Source organism: Artemia franciscana, chromosome 2 (genome assembly GCF_032884065.1).
Source record: "Artemia franciscana chromosome 2, ASM3288406v1, whole genome shotgun sequence".
Lineage (NCBI taxonomy): Eukaryota > Metazoa > Arthropoda > Branchiopoda > Anostraca > Artemiidae > Artemia > Artemia franciscana.
Window position 1 is genome coordinate 30,318,947 of NC_088864.1, and position 20,847 is coordinate 30,339,793.

Sequence of the window (20,847 nt, forward strand, 5' to 3'; positions counted from 1 at the left end):
AACTTTTTTCGCCGTAAACTCAAATCATGAAAATCGTCAAATACTATAAAAGTAATAGAATATATTTTGCAGTAGAGGAGAAACCATAAACTACTGGAAAAAAGTTGCACTATTATTAAGCAACGAAGAAACCAAACCCTTGACAGTTAGAAAATTATGTTTGTAAGAAATCTCTGGCGTCTCACACGAAGGGTGCTTGAAAGCTCTATTAAAAGCAACATACGGCGGCCATATTTCCAGGACGTAAACTACAGTCAGTCACCTCAGCGTTGGGAAGAATTCCAGAGCGAGTTAAAATTAGCGACAACGGAGATTCGAGTGGGACTTCTCTTCCCAGACTCCCAACTATTGAGCTCAACTACAGCTGCTTAGTTTCCATGGTTTCTTGGCAAGGAAATCGATTGAAAGGAACCAAGTTGATCCATTCACCATCACAAGTGATATGGTCTCTTAGAATTACGAAGGGAGAGGAGGATTCCTTTTTGTTTCGCTCATAATAGAGACCAACTATATATAGCCAGGCTTTAGAAATCAGGGATGAATAGAGAGACGATCGACAGCACACTGACGGGAAAGATTTTGCTCTGAGAGAATTTGAATTCCGTAATATAGTTACGTAGGCTTGTGGCAAATTAAGGATTTAAGTTATTGTCACCAATATTTTGTATTGAAATTAAGTACCCATAGGCAAGAACCATTAACTAACTAGAACTAATCCCCTGAAAGCTAGTGGTTTTTACAGCTGCTCCATAAAACTCATTAATGTTTGCACAATTTATCTTTCGTTCTTTTTTTCTACAATTCTTTTCCAAGTGAAAATCATGTGTACATCACTGAGCGTTCACTCAATTTTTTTTTTTTTTGCTAAACTCTTATTGGCTTGCCACTTCTAAAGAAAAAATATTAATAAAACAAAGGCAGTGCAACTAGATTCCTTATTTTATGTTATTCCCAAATATCATAATCACTTTCACTCCCTCTTGACAATGCAAACTCCCTCTTTTCCTTGATGGTCCCAGATATAGACCTAGGAATTATGAAAAATAATTAGAAAACACAAAACAATGATATTCTATTTTATAATATGCAGCAGGTTCATACTATTCCGATTATCGTGTTCCTGTCCACTGTTATCCACATTTTTTAATCGTTATTTAAGTAATATCTTTATCCAACAATTATGATGCATTTAACCAACAGAAATCGAAAAATAAAGAAGACATGACGCATCACGAAATGAAAAACAACGGAGAAATTTATTATTTAGGGCTATATCTGGGACCATCCGGGGGGGGGAGGCACCGGCAGGAAAGAAACCATGATATTTGGAAAGAAACGTGTTTAATTTCGAAGTGGTCAACCGCTAAAAGTTCACCCGTTTTTTACTTATTTTTTAATGAGCACGAAGAAAAAATGTATATATTGTAAAACAAAAGTTGTACAAGCATTTCTCTTTTTTTTCTCTCTGATCCTTTCAGCAAATGGAACTTATGCATTATAGCGATTATACGCAAGAAGTGAAGCTAGGTTAATCATAATAAAATACAACAAAATAGAACAACAGTCGCTATAATACGTAAGTACCCAGCTAACTGACATTTCAGAATTTTAGAAGGCCTAGCACAGTTTCACCAAGATACCGACTGCTCAAATTTTGGTTTTAATGCGGTCGTCAGTAAATTTAGCAGGAACGACTTACTTATATGTTCTTTGGTCAAAGACAATGAGCTGGTTTGTCGCAGCTGGGCACCCTCAATTATTACTGTTAAACCAAAAAAAAAAAAACTTTTGAAATGAGCAGAGTGACATAACTAGTTAAAACAAAAGCAATTGGGTCACGGAAGGCCACCAATCTTTTATTTCTGTCTTTATTCTAGAGTGTGACTAGTGCTTTCTAGACAGCATTTTAGAGAGAAACAGATCTTGCCAGTTGATAGTTGCAAGTAATCTGCTTATCGATTGCCTATCAAACATTTGAACTGAAAATTTTGGCGTCAAAAGCAGTACAAATAAATAGTCCTTTCATTCTCTATGCACTATGAAAAAAAGTCAAACTTTAACCCTACATCAGAGCGTCCATTCTCGAAGCATTACAGAAAATAGTCATTAGCCTAAATAGCAAGGGGATGAGGTGCGGCAGGTGCCTCACGCATAAAATAATGTATATTCTTTCTATATGTCAATTCGGTACGATCCTAGATTTTCTGGAGAGGGGGGCGGCCATTCTTTACGCTTAAGTTTAACTTTTACATAAAAATACTTCGAAGAATACGGTGTGTTTGCTTAACTATAGAAAAGTTTTTTTTTCCTGAATAGAAGGGAGGCTATCGCCTCAATCGAACTCCCGATATTTGCGTGTACGTTCAACTTTTTATCCCAATGCTTCAGTATTTTAAAACTAGGGTTTCCTGAGAAAAAGCTACCGTTTGTGTAATGTTAGAGGAGCTGTTGAGCCCCTCCACCTTTTTTCCCAGTTCCCCTAAAGGACCCCTCATTGAAAGCGTGAAAATTTGGGCAAAAGCGCAATTTGAGGGTTTAGAGCCCCCTCCCATAAAAAGTGCCACTGCCCGCTCAACTGGTAGCTAGTGGCCAACTATGACAGCTAGTTTGTTTTCTTTTAAGCCTTTTTTTGTGTTTTTAGGGACTGGGGTTAAGTTATCGTAGCAGGGTAAGATAAAAGGTAATGGAAATAATTTACTTGATTATTTGAAATAAGAAATTATTCCAATTCAATTTTCTTAGTTCTAACTTGGAATTTAACTCGACGTTGTTTAAATTAAATAAATAAATAAACAAAAACTTAAAAGTACTTCAGACTCGAAAACCTTCGAGTATAAGCCTAGTGAACGTGTTTTTGATTGCAAGAAGTGAACTTTTATCATGTACTATTGACGCTGGTGCCAGACCAAGTCTAGGGAAAGTAATGACTTCCAGTTCTTAGTCCAAGTCTTATCTCTGTGAACTTCTATCATAGGTTAACCCTCCTAAAGTTATCACTAATGTCGTATTTTCAAATTGTTTCCTTTAATTTTTAACTTACTCTACTATGATAACTCAACCCACCCAAAACTCGAATAAAAAACAATTAAAAGAAACAAAAATATAAAAATAAATACTAAGGAATATTATACACTATGTATTTTACCTATACCTTGGAATATGATTAGAATATTACAAATCCCTTGATTATTTTCTTCATTATTTTTTATTTGCCATACTTTCTCTTTGGCTGCACATTTTTATAAATGTGGATGGGAGTTTTCCGGGGGTCATTGCCTGCCGGGGGAATTTTTCTGGATGGGATTTTACACGAGGGAGAAATTTCAACAAGGGAAATTTTCCTCGGAGAGAATTTCCAGGGGGTATTTCAGCCTACAGCTAACTTTTAGTACTACTGAGTAAAAGGTTTGAAATAAACGCGTATTTTGTAGTGACTGCATAAAAATTTAGAGTTGAATGTGCCAAAACGCCTAACTACGACCCCTTAAATCCAGAAGGCCATAAAATTTTCGTTTCGATAAGTCAAAGCTAATTGGATATCTCAAAATTTCACTCGATAGTAATTGGTTCCATTTGGGACGTACCAAAACATGCATGGAATATATAAATTTTACGATCTTAATCAAAATGGTCGATTGGTCCAAAAATGTGGCACCAGGGTGACATGATGCACGGAGTCCAACCGGTAGGTTCCACAAAGTGAAATAATAGGCCAAACAAAACAAAGGCCTCATACATACCTTTCATAGTTATTGCAGAAGTTCTGACTTTGTAAAAAGAAAAGTATGTTCCATGTATTATTTTTTCCGGTCACTTTGCATAGAATCAAATAAGACAAAACAAAAATTCGACTGAAATTAAGGAGCAATATTAAAACTTAAAACGAACAGAAATTGTTCAGTGTATGAGGGGGGGGGGCTTCTCCCTCCTTGATCCCTCGCTCTTCCCTGTACGGCTTTTAGTACTTTAAAAAAGCTTGCTATTCCAGTAAAACGGCCCTTCTGTTTGAGGACTCGTTCTTAAAGAGTTGGGACAAAAAGTCAAACTTTAGCGTAAAGAGCAGTATTGAGGGGAAAGAGAATGATTGAGGAGGGTGCAACACCCCTCATATGAAGAATTCATTCTGTTAATTATAAGTTTTGAGGTTGTTCGTAACTTCCAGTTGAAAAATTTCTGATCGTTTTTCAAATAATACCGGGGCATCTGCTTCCCCTTCAATGGAAAATCCCCCTCACAAAAACTTTCAATTTCCACTATAACATTCAATTTCCGAAGTCTTTAGTATGCTTTTAATACCTAATATTTCACTATAATAACAATAATGGATATTAATAAGCCGTTAGTGACATCGCAGAATATGTTCAATTGGGAACTATATTGATCCTTAGCAGAGCCATTTAGATCTATTTTAGACGAATGAATTATGTCATGTCTATAATAGATCACGGAAGAAGAGTCGACTGGGAAGGGGGGAGTTCGTCAAAGACCCAAAAATGGTCGTATTAGACTGAAAACATGGGGGGGAATGAAAACAGCATGTACGAGAACAATATTGCTGCAGTTAAGGTAGGAAATAAGGTTAGTAGATAGTTTCTTTTTTAACTAGGAGTTAAGCAGGGTTGTGTTCTGTCCCATTTTATATGGATGATTTTGATGGACTTTATCCTAAGGAACATGGCAAAGGAAAATGGGAGAGCATAGATTCAAATGGGAAATTAATCCTCTCCCAGACTTAGATTGTGTTGATGATTTAAGTGTCCTATATTAACATGTTAGTAAAACGAATGATTTACTGGAGTTTTTGTGAGTTCTTAGTACAAGAATAGATTTGAAAATTAATGTTAAGAGGACTAAGTTGGGAGACTAGGAATAGACGAAGGTGAATGGGTGTTGTTGGGTAACGAGAAGATTGATCAAGGTAATAGCTTCACTTGCCTGAGTAGTATCAAACAGTTCGTGGTAACGAACTGTAGTAAGGAGCGACCCGGCTCAATAGTAACCAAAACTCTAAAAAATAGAATTTTAAGAATCGCATTTTAGAATCTTAAATTTTAAGAATCGCAATGCGAAGAATCGCATTTTAATGCTGATTTTAAATATATAAGTTTCATCAAGTTTAGTCTTACCCATCAAAAGTTACGAGCCTGAGAAAATTTGCGTTATTTTAGAAAATAGGGGGAAACGCCCCCTAGAAGTCATAGAATCTTTACGAAAATCACACCATCAGATTCACCGTATCAGAGAACCCTACTGTAGAAGTTTCAAGCTCCTATCTACAAAAATGTGGAATTTTGTATTTTTTGCCAGAAGGCAGATCACGGATGCGTGTTTATTTGTTTTTTTTCCCCAGGGGTGATCGTATCGACCCAGTTGTCCTAGAATGTTGCAAGAGGGCTCATTTTAACGGAAATGAAAAGTTCTAGTGCCCTTTTTAAGTGACCAAAAAAATTGGAGGGCACCTAGGCCCCCTCCCAAGCTAATTATTTTACCAAAGTCAACAAATCAAAATTCTGAGATAGCCATTTTATTCAGCGTAGTCGAAAAACCTTATAACTATGTCTTTGGGGACGACTTACTCCCCCACAGTCCCCATGGGAGGGGCAACAAGTTACAAACTTTGACCAGTGCTTACATATAGTAATGGTTATTGGGAAGTGTACAGGCGTTTTCAGGAGGATTTTTCTGGTTGGGGGAGGGGTTGAGAAGAGGGGGATATGCTGGGGGAACTTTCCATCGATAGTTTGTCATGGCGGAAGAAAATCTCCATGAAGGGAGCGCAGGATTTACTAGCATTATTTAAAAAAAAAATGAAAAAATAAATATGAAAAAGTTCTTTCAGCTGGAAGTAAGGAGCAGCATTAAAACTTAAAACAAACAGAAATTATTACCCATTTGAGGGGCTCACCTCCTCCTAATACCTCGCTCTTTACGCTAAAGTATTTTTAGTAATTTCAACTATTTATTCTACAGCTTTTGTGATTCTGGGGTCATTCTTAATGAATTGGGACAAAATTTAAGCTTTAATGTAAAGAGCGAGGATCTGACAAGGGGGGAACCCCCTCATATATGTAATAAAAATATGAGAATACAAAAGTTCTTTACTTAAGCTAATTTATAAGTTACGTAAATCTTTTACTAATAAAAATATTCGTAAAAAATCAAAAATTCTAGTTGCCTTTTTAATTAACCAGAAAACCGGAGGGCAACTAGGCTTCCTCCCCCGCTCTTTTTTTCTCAAAATCATTCGATCAAAATTATGAGAAAGCCATTTAGCCAAAAAAAAAAATGCAAATTTTGTTTTAATTATTCCTCTGCGGAGAGCCAAAATCAAAACATGCATTGATTCAAAAACGCCCAGAAATTAAATAAAAAAACAAGTTTTTTAACTGAAAGTAAGGAGCGACATTAAAACTTAAAACGACCAGAAATTACTTCGTATATGAAAGAGGCTGCTTCCTCATCAACGCCCCGCTCTTTACGCTAAAGTTTTTTACTGTTTTAAAAAGAAGAATTGAGAGAAAGAGTCAAACTTTAGCGTAAAGAGCGAGGCGTTGATGAGGAAGCAGCCTCTTTCATATACGAAGTAATTTCTGGTCGTTTTAAGTTTTAATGTCGCTCCTTACTTTCAGTTAAAAAAACTTGTTTTTTTTATTTAATTATCAGTAAAGATGGTGGATGTAGTGAATATGTTAAAATTACAATTCCCATGGCACATGGAGTTTTTTCAGATTTACTGAAAAAATAGATGATTTGGGATTCACTGGGTCCTGCCCTACCCGCGGAGCAGCATTTTTTGGACCTTTAATCATTCTTAGAGGAATTGCACCTTTAAAATTAGGATTCATTAGAATATTAGAAGATACGGTGACGACAGTGGTCAAGTAGGATTCCATTGGAGGGGAAAGAGGTAGTAAGAAAGGATTTAAAGGATATTGCAAGTTCTTCAGAGGGTACAAAGAGGGAAGCTTCGAATAGATTGGGCTGGAGGAGGAGCCTAGGCAGCTCTACTAGCCTCAGGCGGCTTGGCACTGAATTGAGTTGTTAGTAGTAGCAAAAAAGGTAGTGCTACAGCAAAGTGACGTTTTCTGAAACAAAACATAAATGTTGCCCAAATAGAGCCAAAACACCTGGAAATGCAAAGTCGATCGACTATCTAAAATAATCCATCGACTTTATAAGGTTTGAAACCCTATCTGAGGGTTTTAGCCTCTCTTCCATATTCAAAAAGGAGGGGAATCACTGATTTGCACGGTTAGCATACATCCAATATTTATTTCTAATTTTTTCTACCCTAGCTAGCAGATTTCCGCAAATATGCAGAGAATGGCTCATTTAAAAGCTAGCTCGTCTTTAAACTATATAACAAAGTGCTATGCGTGCGGCACCTTTTGGAGTGGAAATGCTAGGAAGCCAAATAAGGGTACCATTATAATATCCATTGCAATCCCTCTTTCTCTTGTATACCGTTCCTGCCAGTCCCCTTAGTAAGAGAAATGAAATCGCGTTTTGAAAAAACAAACTGCCAATTGAAAATTGTTCATGGACATAACTGAATTTCTTATTCGTAAATTCGCAGGAATGGCAGTGACAACATACCCCTCATACTCTTTAGTTACGTGACAATAAGTTGAGCATGCCTTGTTGGAAGGTTTACGGAGGTAGAAAGCAAAACCTACATTTAATATTGAATTATAACAAAACATCCTATTGACTTCTTTAATTTCATCATCTAAATTAAACAAAAACCTTTTTGTAATTAACAAAAATAAGTTCTTCTTACCGGAGTAAAGAGCGAAGTTGAAACTTAAAACAAACAAGAATAATTGTTTCACACTGAACAACAATTGTTTCTGTTAAAAAAACTTGTTTTTTTTTATTTAATAGAAAAACAAGAGATAAAAACTCATATGGCACTTGTAACGAGGCCGGACGAGCCAAGAGCTCATATGGTATGAGCTCTAGCAAAATTCTAAGAATCAATAGATTGATTTAAAAGGAAAATCAGAGGCTTAATGCCGGTCAGGATTTAAAATAAGAGCTAGAGTCATGAGGTCCTTCTAAATATCAACTTCATTAAGATCCGATCACCCACTCGTAAGTTATAAATACCTCATTTTTTCTAATTTTTCCTCTCCCTTCAGCCCCCCAGATGGTCTTATCGGGGAATACGACTTTATCAAGTCAATTTGTGCATCTCCCTGACACGCCTACCAATTTTCATCATCCTAGCACGCCCAGAAGCACCACACTCACCAAAGCACTGAACCCCACCGCCTAACTCCCCCAAAGAGAGCGGACCTAGTACGGTTACTTCAATCACGTATCTACGACATTTGCTTATTCTACCCACCAAGTTTCATCCCAATTTCTCCATTCTAAGCGTTTTCCAAGATTTCCGGTTTCCCCCTCCAGCTCCCTCCAATGTCAATAGATCTCGTCAAGATTTGAAATAAGAGCTCTGAGACATGAATTCGTTCTAAATATCAAATTTCATTAAGATCCAGTCTCCCGTTCTTAAATTAAAAATGCCTTAATTTTTCAAATTTTCCCAAATCAGCACCCCCCCCCCAGCTTCTCCAAAGAGAAAAGATCCGTTCCAATTATGTCAATTACGTTTCTATAACTTGGTGATTATTCTTCCCATCAAGTTTCATCCCGATCACTCAACTCTAAGCGTTTTCCAAGATTTCTGTTTCCCCTCTCCAACCTCCATGACCCCGGATCCGATTCGGATCGAAAATATCGTATCTGAGACATCAAATCCTTATATATATCAAGTTTTATTAAGATCCGATCACCCCTTCGTAAGATAAAGATACCTCAATTTTAACGTTTTCCAAGAATTCCGGTTACCCCCTTCAACTTCCCCAAACATCCCTGGATCTGGTCGGGATTTAAAATAAGAGCTCTAAAGCACAAGATCCTTCTAAAAAACAAATTCCATTAAGATCTGATCACCCGTTCGTAAGTTACAAATACCTCATTTTTTCTGATTTTTCCGAATTACTCTCCCCCCCCCCCCAAAAAAAAAAATCCACCAAAGAGAGTGAATCTGTTCTGGTTATGTCAGTCACGTATCTTGGACATATTTTTATTCTTCCCACCAAGTTTCATCCTAATCTCTCCGCTTTGTGTTTTCCAAGATTGACGCCCCCCCCCCAATGACACTGTATCCGGTCGGGATTTAAAATAAGAGATCTGAGTTACGAGGTCTTCTAAATATGAAATTTCATTAAGATAAGATGACTCCTTCGGAAGTTAAAAATATCTAATTTTTCAGAATTAACCCTCCCCATCCCAACTCCCCCAAATAGATCAAATCCGTTCCGGTTATGTCAATCACTTATCTAAGACTTGTGCTTATTTTTCCTACCAAGTTTCATCCCAATCCCTCCACTCTAAGCGTTTTCCAAGATTTTAGGTCACCCTGTCCAACACCCCCCAATGTTCCCGGATCTGGTCGGGATTTAAAATAAGAGCTCTAAAGCCTAATATCCTTTTAAATATCAAATTTCATTAAGATCTGATCACCCGTTCCTAAGTTACAAATACCTCTTTTTTTCTAATTTTTCCGAATTACTCCCCCCCCTCCCCAACTCCACCAAAGAGAGCGGATCCGGTTATGTCAGTCACGTACCTTGGACATGTTTTATTCTTCTCACCAATTTTCATCCTAATCTCTCCGCTTTAAGTGTTTTCCAAGATTTCCAGTCCCCCCAATTCCCTCCCCCCCCCTAATGACGCTGGATCCAGTCGGAATTTAAAATAAGAGATCTGAGTTACGAGGTCCTTCTAAATATGAAATTTCATTAAGATCCGATCACTCCTTCGTAAGTTAAAAATACCTCATTTTTTCTAATTTTTCAGAATTAACCCTCCCCCCCCAAATAGAGCGGATCCGTTCCGGTTATGTCAATCATGTATCTAGGACTCCGGCTAATTTTTTCCACCAAGTTTCATCCCAATCCCTCCACTCTAACGTTTTCCAAGATTTTAGGTCTCCCTCCAACTCCCCCCTATGTCACCGAATCTGGTCAGGATTTAAAACAAGAGCTCTGAGACACGATATACTTCCAAACATCAAATTTCATTAAGATCTCATCACCCGTTCGTAAGTTAATAATACTTCATTTTTTCTATTTTTTCAGAATTAACCGCCCCTCCCCCCCCCCAGACGGTCAAATCGGGAAAACGACTATTTCTAATTTAATCTGGTCCGGTCCCTGATAAGCCTGCCAAATTTCATCGCCCTAGCTTACCTGGAAGTGCCTAAAGTAGTAGTAGTAAAAGTAGTGCTAAAGTACTAAAGAAAAAGTAGTTCCAAAAATGGAAGTGCCCGGTCCTAAACCGGGACAGACCGACAGAATCTGCGATCGCTATATGTCACTTGGTTAATACCAAGTGCCATAAAAAATTGTATAATGCCACTCATACCTATCCCGAATGGTATGGGGAGATTCTTCCAAAGTTTAGTCTAAAGGATCCGGGCCACGACGCACTTTTTGTGCGTTATACACGGAGCGTGTTCCAGAATTCAATTGTCATTACCGATCACTGATCACTTGTTTTTACAAACAGCCTAAAACGAGAGATAACAACCGATTCAAACCCCCCAAAAATTCTATACCTAATATTATCCGTTGTTTTGGAACGAAAACATTAACGAATCATTAATTATCACTGACGATAACTGATTTCTGGAATATAATGATATTACTGTTTATGACATGCTTAGTCACAGAATTCTCACTTGTTTCATAGAACATGATTGTATCATGAGAAGTCAAAGAAATGACCAAAACACCGAACTAGGCTCATTCTTTTCTATTTATTTTTACTTTGCTTAGTTCTTCATCTACTATTTCTGCCTTTGTCCCTTATAAATTTAAGTTAAAAGTTTTATAAAAATAAAGGTGTTGACTCTGCCAGATATTACCATATAAGAATCCAAAGTGAATAAGTCCACTTTTTTCTCTTTTTTTTTACATTTCTCAGGTTTTATCTTCATCGCATTTGTCTCAACCTCACACAGTCACCAGGATATTCTCTACCAAATATATTTTTTATTACTACCGAAATTTTAACAATATTCAATTTTGCGTCCGCAACACATATTCACACATAAAAGGAGCCAATTTGGCAAACTCCATTCGAAAATGCATCAATAGCGTTCTTCATACTAAAACAAGTAATCAAATATCAAAAAATTCTGGACTTTATTTTCCTCCAGATTAAACGCACATTGAAAAAGAAGGCCACCAATGGACCAGCCTCATACTTCCTATTTTTATTCTTCTTCTTTTCCAGTAACCGGTCAAATCCACCTCAGAAAGGTTCAAACAACGTAATTATTTGTTGACTTAAAGAATAATTTCGTGTCATATGTTTGTTTTTTCAAGCGGTCTAGAAAGACCACCTCAGAGGCCTTTTTAAGCCTAAAAAACTATTGTACGATATAGCCTTTAAAACGTTAGTTTTCTATTTTGCCAGGGGTAATTCAAAAGAGCATATTACATTCTTGTCAAGCCAAGGCTCTTATCCCCCCCCCACAACTCCTCTATGAACACTAAACTACACAGGTTATATATTTTTAGTGTCCTTGTTTGTTTTTGATATAGTTAGAAAGGTCTTTTTATGTCGGAATAAACTATCTATCTTACCTCTTTTGCAAGCAGAAATAGAAAAAAAGTTTTTAGTGCCTAAAGTGTCTTGGTTAGGTCTAAAATAAAAAAGGAGAGAGAACTCCCCATACAACCTGCAGGAAGTAAACGAAAAACAAGTAATTACTAATGTTTTCTGGCTATATTTATCCATTGCCGCAAGTTAGGGCCATTTGAATCACCATCACCGAGTTTTTCTAATAAGTTTCTCTAGAATAACAACAAAACAATTCTCAAGATTGCAAAACTGCCCACTAAAAAACTTTCAAAATTGTTACCTGCTTTAACAAATATGTTCATCGTAATAAGCCTGCATGAAGAATGAAGGAATCAGAAACGTAATCACAATTTATTCGAATAATTAACAGATACAAAAACTAAAAAAGGATACCCCTTACCAAAATGAAGACCAAACGAATGCATAAATTACCCTTACGTTAACAATTTCGATCTCTCGTGGACAGATTAAGTAGTATAAAATCACTAGTGATTTGGAATGTATGAGCCACCACCATGAGTATATTTCTTATATACATCGCAAAAACAAACTCTCTCTAAATACACTGGGGATACAAACATACAAGTACTAGCCAACTAGGTACCTAAATAAAATCCTAGGCTCTATTGTCAACAATTATGCAATATATAAGTGAAACACAAGCTACCCTTTTTTTATAGGACTACAACAGATTTATTGAGTGATTGTAGTTCTGGTCACTGTCATTTCATGCTTATTGACATGCATGCACGTCTTTCGTAAACCACAGTTCCCACATAATCCTAGCTAAAAATCTGAACCTAGAATTCTCTGCAATTCAAAAAATTAGAATAAAAACGGAATTTTAAAGGCATATCCTTAAAAATCCAATCCCTACTCTATTTGGCAGAAAACTACCCCCCAAAAAAGAAGTGTGTAAGAATTATAACTCCAAGTTTTAGCTAAAATTACTTGTAAACAGCTTTATTGCATGGTTAATTTTTCAAGAAATTGCTTTGAAAGTTAGGTAGTTACAGCTTTTGGCTTTATCGGTTAAACTATTTTTTTTCACCAAGGATGAGAAATATCTTCACCGAGGCTCGGGGTCTGATACTCTAATCTGATCTCTATAGATTTAGATTTATGACCAGCTTTTTTCTGCAGAAAAAAATACATATTAGGAATAAAAAAAGGAAAGCATCAGAATAGCATGCACCACTTTATTGGATGATGTTCACAGTTTGTATAAATAGACCATTTTAAAGGGTAATAGAGATTTTTTTTAGAAACCATTGAATCTTAAAAAGGACATATAAATAAATAATTAAAAAAAGAGAATACTGTATGCACGTCTGTACATGTGCAAGTAACGGGAGTTCCATCCACCAAAGACCAGTACAGGAATACTCGGATATGGCCATAAAAGCACGCTTTTAGATTTTTGTATAGATATATGAGCTAACGGCATTAAGACACATTTTCAGGGAGGGTAAGCGGCAATATGGAAAAATGAATAAGTATGAGAGTCAAGCGAGAATTTATCGAATAGAGGGGGAAGCAGTGAGCAAATTGTTTAAAAGGGGTAGCAAAGAAAATATTTTGTGTTTTCGACAATACATTATATATCAAAAACCGAAAAAAAAACACAATTTTGTGTTATTGTTTTTTTTAGACAAATAAGGCCTCTGCACGACTCATAATAAGCACGACCCTTAATAATTTACAGGCCAGGAGTAGAATCAGGTAGAAAATGCATTTTGATTCCCCTTATCAAACTAACTTAAAAATTAGCAGGAATGTGTTTTCTGCAAACAAATGTCAATAACCCAATCTCAATGAAAATAATAAAAAACAGTACCAAAAATAAAGAAGAGGGTATTGTTTAGGCAACTTGTACAAATTGTTCCGAGGCATCGGGGCATAACGACAGAATAAAATAAACAAGGACGGAATTGTTGATAATGAAATTGCAATAACACATTTATCTTAAATAAAGCAATAGATTATCCAGGGTGAAATGCGAGAGTTTGGAATTTAGCTTACGTGTCTAATCTACTCAATATTGACTATTACACTAATATAACATAAATGAGAGAAAAAGGAGCAATCAAACATAGAGTCAATGTTGGTCAAAAAATTACAAAAATCATTTTAATCAAAACATTCGTAGGTTTATCTTAAATTTTCTTCACAACTAGCACAAAGCAAGTAAATCACGTTAGCTTGGGCTCATAACGATGAATTTTTCTAAGACCAATGTACACAGTAGCATAAATTACACCACATACTTCAGGGGCGTAACTATGGTCGGATATACGAGGATAGATGGTCTAAAGACAGACCAATTTATTAAGCACAATAAGAATGGAGCTTCAGCGGGCCATGTTGAATTTAAAACTTTCACAAAGACAGACATCGCCAGTAAAAAGATGCCTAGTCGTCAGAGGCATCCTTATGAGAAAGGGGCGGGATGCCAAGTCCCTAACTCCATGCATTCTTAATGCCTAAACTGGATTCTTAATTTGCCAAAACGAGAAAATTGGGAAGGAATAAGATTTTCTACGGTCTCGCCCATGCTCCTCATTATATTTGTCAGCTCTGCCCCCCCCCCCCATAAATATATGAAAGGCCTTGTTTGACGGTCTTGCTTTATCATCATAAAATCCAAACATAATCAGATAGTGAAATAAAGGGTAAATCAGGACTTTTCAGTATCACAGCTAAATTACTGTTCAATGAAGATTTTAACTCCAACCTAGAAAATTGAAATTTTGGGAATGAAAATTTTACACTGAGTCTGAGGGATATCTATTTTGAATATACGGATTGTAAAGCCATAAATAAATAGATACGCTTGAATAATTCAAATGCAGAATTTTTTCAACAATATATATCAAAGTATACTGGTATGTTACGATTTGCATAATAGATTTTAATAGATTTTCTGTCCCAGTAATCTTAAAAAAGAAAACAAAAATAGTCTGAATCCGAACATCACTTTTTTAGTCAGCACTTCAAATTTGTTGCTTACTTTTTAGGTTGACTAGAAATATGGCTTCAAAAAAGCATTCCCAACACTGTCGACTAACTTATCATCCCTAAGAGACAAAATTTAGTTACACCACTGAAGTATTTAAGTTTTCTCATTATACAGCTTGCGTATGTAGGCTATATGTGCATTCATTTTGTTCGAACCCATACATTTGGAAAATAGCTTTGTTTTCGTAAATTTAAACGAATTATGTTTGAAAAATAGTAGAGGAGGAGGTAGTTTAAGGAAGCTAGCTATGAAGGACACCAACATAGACCCTATGAGTACGACACAAAACAAGATTGTCTTTAGTTAACACTTCACACATAAATAGATTGTGATAAACAAGGATTGTCAGATCGTGGTGATATCTACCGTTGAGTATGTTCTTTAGAGCTAGAACTTAGCCACTTTTTACAAACAAGAAAATAAAGAAAACAGAGATTCTTTTACAATATAAAATAAATAACAGAAAAAAAGCACTGCAGCCACACTTTTATTTCTATTCGCACGATGAAATTGAACGATTTACTTCATTTAATTAAACCTTAAGAACAAGGTTGTAATCTAACCTTAATAAAAAAAAACTCAAGATCCTAATATAATGAAATTCCAGAAGAATAAAAAATTGGATATTTGATACCAAACATATATTTATTATATAAAACTGACTGCTGTTTTCTCTAGAAAAAACGCAATAATGGTTAGTCAAAGATTCGGAAAATCTAAATCAGGTTTGCTATCTGGTCTTTATCATTGTGCATTTTTCAAATATCTCGTATATCGACATCAGAAATGAAAGTAAGATGAAATCACATTAGAAAAGAAGCAACAAGCAAATAAAAAATAAAAAATAGGAAATATTTTTTAAGCTTTCATAATTATAACATCTACATATTTTTACATCGTCCTGTATAAAAATAGGTCATGGAAACTACTATATTATTACAACAGCACGGAAAGAACACCACAAGGCACCAGCTTTAATAGGCAATATAAGTACTAAATACTGCGAGTATGGAATGTAGTTGTTGAAAGAAAATTGCACTTTTCGGGCCTAGCAAAACAGTAATCACTACAGTTTTCCCCTAGCAAGCACCTAACTCTTTTATTAATCAGAGCCTTTGTACTTTATGGGTGATTTGCCACAAAATTTACATTTACTTCCCCCTTCCCTTCCCCATAAATAATCATAAATAAACATAGGCTACTTGGATGACTTAAGAGAAACAAAATAGCATATAATTATTCAGCTTTAAGATACTCGGCCTTCATTGCCTCCTTGACAAAGTCCCTCTCTTTTCCTAAAGGAGAGACGCCTTGCCTATCATCATGCATTTCATCTCCACTAGTATGGGATTCACCTTTTACCACACTTCTCATAAGCTGTGCGAGTGGGTGTGTGGGGTCGCCACCTGTGAGCTGAGCCAAAGGATGGAGATGTGGAGGCAGGCTGTTGTTGTTTTCGGTAATTGTAGCTTTATAACTGCGACGGGCTCGGGACATAACTTTTCTGACACCGAACTTAATCGAGTAGTACTTGATTGTATCATATGGAACACCAGTGGCATTTGCCGCTTCGTTCAAACTGAACCCGATTTCCACGAACTTAAGGGCTTTCTTCAAATCATCATCAGAATAGGTTCGTCGCTCTCGACCCTGTCGAGAAGCTGAGAGAAGAAGTCCTGCAAAATACAGGAAACTAAGTAACTGGCGGCTGTCAGTCAAGACAACTATCCACACACCGACCCGCAACCGAGCTTGGCATTTTATTTCTGTTAAAATGGCTAAAACTAAGTCAAAGCTACTACAACTAAATGACTGATCAGAAGGTCTCTCAGGTCACTTAAATTAAATTTGTTTTGGTGAAATTCGTGTAAATCGACGGAAAAAGTAAGTTCAATTTGGTTTATTAAAGAATAAATAAAAAACATTTGTTGATATTGGTGTTAACAATTCACAGTTAAACAGCGGACTCTTTAATTCATTCAAACATAGCAAGATTCGTTTCTAGATATATATTTTTCAAAATATGTATTTGCCTTTTTTTGGGAAACTTATTTATGTTACTTATTTTGTTCGTTTGTAACTTAAAAATTTTCTTAAGAGATAAAAGTGAATAGACAACCAAAAAGAAATCAATGTCTATAAAAGCGAAATAACAAGACACTTTGAATTTCTGATAATTTTCAGTGAAACAATTTGAGAGTAAATCAGCTTATTTGAAGAAACAGAATGTTCAAAATAGTTCTCAAAATAAAAAGAAAGGAAAAAGTTCCAAACGACATTTTATAGTTGAGCAAAGTGAAGGATTTCCGACCAGTCAAAATGTTAGAAACTACTTAATAAAGCAAAGGGCTCACATCTATCACCACTATCTAACTTTCAAGTTATCAAACTATACTATATCAGGCATGTAAGCAGAAAGGAGGGGAGGTGGCTTCCAGTCCGTGCCTCTTACCCAAAATCTTGAGATTCTTAAGATTTTTTTTTCCACAACATCCACCTAACCTTGGGGCTTCTAAGCTACTCTCCTCCCCTCTCGAAACACCAGTCCCCGAAGCAAGATTCTGCTTACGTGCCTGTATTACAAGCTATCAAGTTCCTGCGTTTATCTACATTAATATATACATGCAATCTAATTCACGATACATTACATTTTCTGGTCAAAAGATTAAATGTTCATACAAGTTCATACATTTTTTACGTTTTTGATCTCGATTATAGTAATTATAGACTCTGTTTTCCAAAATGGCACTAAGTACCCAGAAAACAAATAACGGACATTGGTAGGAGCACAAAGATTAAAACGTTACGGGGTAAATGAAAAAAGTGCACTTTGTCACTGTATTTCATTTTATCCGTAGGGTCCTTGGAACCAATTACAGGGGGAATAACTTTCCCTCCGTATCACTCTCCTGTGTGTGTGTAAGTATGGCGACGGGGATAGGAGTAGAAAGTAAAAACAAAGCGCATCTTTTTAATAATTTCAGCCAACATCTAAATAGATTAAATAGATAAGAGATTTTAGTCAATGTTGAGTATTTTTTTTGTATGTGGAGATTGAAGTGGATTGCTCGTAGATGAAAAGGGGGGGGGGGTGGTTGTAAGGATGATTTCGTTAGTAGAGACCATAGTTATATAGAGGAGTGGAGGGAGAGCCATAGTGCGTAATACGTGATGAGGCGATAAGGGACTCAGCATCCATTTTTGCATAGAGACGAGAGATTATGTATGCTATGACTGTTATATTTTTTTAATAAACTTGGGTGAACTGAACTGATCTGTAAGAATTATTTAAAAAAAACCTATTTCGAAACTTTCAGATAGAGGAATGAATTGTCAATTTCCCATATCAATGGTGACGTATGTAATGGCATACTCGTTACTGTCCAAACCAAGATTTGTGACTCGCTCCCATTAGGTACAAGGCCGTCAATATTAGACAGAAGGAAACGTACACGGCAATATTTGTACCTGCCTTCAAGAAGACTATTAATGGGGACTATAATCTTTATAGTCCCCAAATAACGGCAGAGACCCTTTAAAAGACCAAAAAAAACTTGAAGTATTTTGGGCCACAATAAAGGCATTCCTCCCACTATTTTGTCCTTCTTCTGAAATTGATATATAATCATCGCTGTCAAGGCTCCACGAAGTACATTGTTCCAACAATTGTAGCCTATGGGTCAGAGTCACGCAAACCAACACATGTTACTGTCCTTCCCAGAGAGAGGGACTTGTATATTCCGCTTCATGTTTACAGTGGAATTAGACATACCCAGGAGTAATTTTTATGTGCCTGGAGCAACGATATAATGAAAACACCAATGGTCGTTTTCTACAGATCTCTGTAAGTGAAGACGTATAATTTCTAAAAAAAACGAAAGAAACCTAGAAGCTCACCTGGCACTTACTTCTACCAAAAAATGGCCTAGAAGCTATCGAACTTGGGGCCCTCCTAAAGACCGAACATACATCTACCAAACATAATTGAGATTCAATAATTAGGCTGGTCTGATGGATATAGATCCCAAGAATGTATTAATCTCCTCACATATCGAATACGGAAAACCAAACTAAACCTATTGACACGATGTGGCTGAATGAATCCTGCCGGCCCGCCTAAGTATGGAAAAGAACAGGATATTTACCCATGGTGCGGTATCAGGAGCAATATAAGTTAAGATTAATAAAAAAAAAAACTTTCCGAAAAATATGTTTCTTGACGACAAGTAAATAATCATTTTAAAACTTAAAGTGAGCAGAAATAAAGTACCATTATAATTCAAACTTAAAATGACCATAAATTACTATCAAACAACAAACCCAAAACAAACATAAATTAAAATAAATAACCACACAAAAGGCTACTGTCCCACCCCCCTACTCGTAAAAGACTATTGCGTCATTCGCGTTATCGAAAAATATTTGTATTTGAACAGTCTGTTTTAATTTTTAAAATATCAACAACAAAACATTATAATTATCACTATAATAATGAAAAATAAACTGAATATTTAATGCATAATGATATTAGTTCCTAAAAATCTCAGTAATTCAAGACTCAAGATTTTATTTAACAGCGACTTTCTGATGTTATAATTGTGAGAAAAAAGGCTTAAAACATATTCTATTTTTAGTAAAGGGCAAATGACGCAATATGCTCTAGAGTTATGACGCAATATGCTCTAAGGGCAATATGCTCGCTTTAGTACTTATTTATTCATCTATATCAGTAGCCTATCAGTTATCTTCACATTTGTTGCAATCTTTTGTTCTTTTGAGGTTTTATTTACTCATTGATAATAATTTCTAGTCGTTATTAAGTTTGAATTATAATAGATATTTATTTCTGCTCGTCTCAAGTGTTAATATAGCTCTTTACTTCTCTTTGAAAAAGTTTGTATTCAGATTTTTTTTTAATTAACTTTTGTTCGTTTATGATTGTCAAAGAGCAATCTATTATAATTATTATATAAGTTAATATAATGAATATTTCTCTAGTTTTTTTTCTCAAATTCTTAAGTTGCATATAGTGGTCTGAGAATTGTCTTGATTATATCCAATATGACTAGTGAATAAATTTCGTTTAATTTGAAATCAAGGTTTCCATGAAATACTCGAAAGAATCCTCCTGGGAGGCAGGTCAAAGGATTACATATGAATGAAAACAGAATAAAAGGAGAAATATGTATCAGAGGCACGACTCAGCTCTCTTTATTTCTCACTCTTTAAAACTTCTTTATTTGTTACTTCCATGTGAACGTTTGATAGACTAGGTGTGGACTGTCGAGTAGAAAAGATGTCATTCTAATAGCCTGGATATATATATAGTGTCTTTTAATTGAGTTTATCATCCTTTTCAACATTCCCAGAAAGTTTAAACGCAATACCCTAGCCGTTCTTGATATATTTCACGTAGGCCCTTTTGACACTAGACGATTAATGCCTTTCAACTTCTTTAACATTTCCCCTCAACATTTCCTGAAAGTTTCAACATAATACTCTAAACTGTTCCTGAGATATTGCGGACATGCTATTTTGACAGCCTAGATGCATGTGGCGTCTTTTGATTTAGTTCAACATCCAAAGCGGTATATCCTGATACTTTCTACTTAATAGTCTTATAGCTCCTGAGATATCAATTTAGATATGCCAAGATAACCCCTTTTGACGGCCAGAATGCACACAGTCATCAATTGCACCAACCCCTCCCCCCAACACTGAAAATTTTACTTTGATACCATTTTCTGTTCTTTATAACTTGAAAATATACTATATGACCACCCGGATTCGTACAGTGTGTTTGGTATTCCTTGAAAGTTTCACCTTGATGTACCTACCCGTCGCTCTTCATGCTAAAGTAATATAAATTTATATAAAAATTCTTCTCATTCGAATTCAATGGCCCTTGTGTTTCAGGAATCATCCTTAAGGAATTGGGATAAGAAGTCAAGCAAGAGATGAGGAAGGGGCAGTCCCCCTAATATACGGAACAATTTATGTTCGTTTTAAGTTTAAATGTGGCTCATTACTTTCAATTGAAAACTTGTTTTGACTTTAATTTTATTTATGACCGTTGGTCAAATCATGCCAGGAAATCCCCCACCCTGTAAACGTGGACCTTTTTAAGTATATTTAACTAAAGGACCACTGAACCTTTTAACTATGCTGAA

The 20,847-nt window shown here is 35.8% G+C and overlaps 1 protein-coding gene across 3 annotated transcripts in view; it reads right to left on the reverse strand.

Annotated features, from left to right (window-relative positions):
- LOC136040048 (protein tramtrack, beta isoform-like) overlaps window positions 1–20,847 on the reverse strand; it is a 106,148-nt gene that overhangs the window by 23,187 nt on the left and 62,114 nt on the right. Inside the window, exon 5 of one of the 3 annotated variants that reach the window (XM_065724121.1) lies at window positions 11,996–16,353. The exons of 1 other annotated variant lie outside the window; for it this stretch is intronic. In XM_065724121.1, the coding sequence (XP_065580193.1) occupies window positions 15,914–16,353 (440 nt within the window). In that variant the 3' untranslated portion in view covers window positions 11,996–15,913. Of the gene's footprint in view, window positions 1–11,995; window positions 16,354–20,847 lie in introns of those variants that run through there. One more of the 3 variants, XR_010620612.1, reaches the window with a different exon arrangement.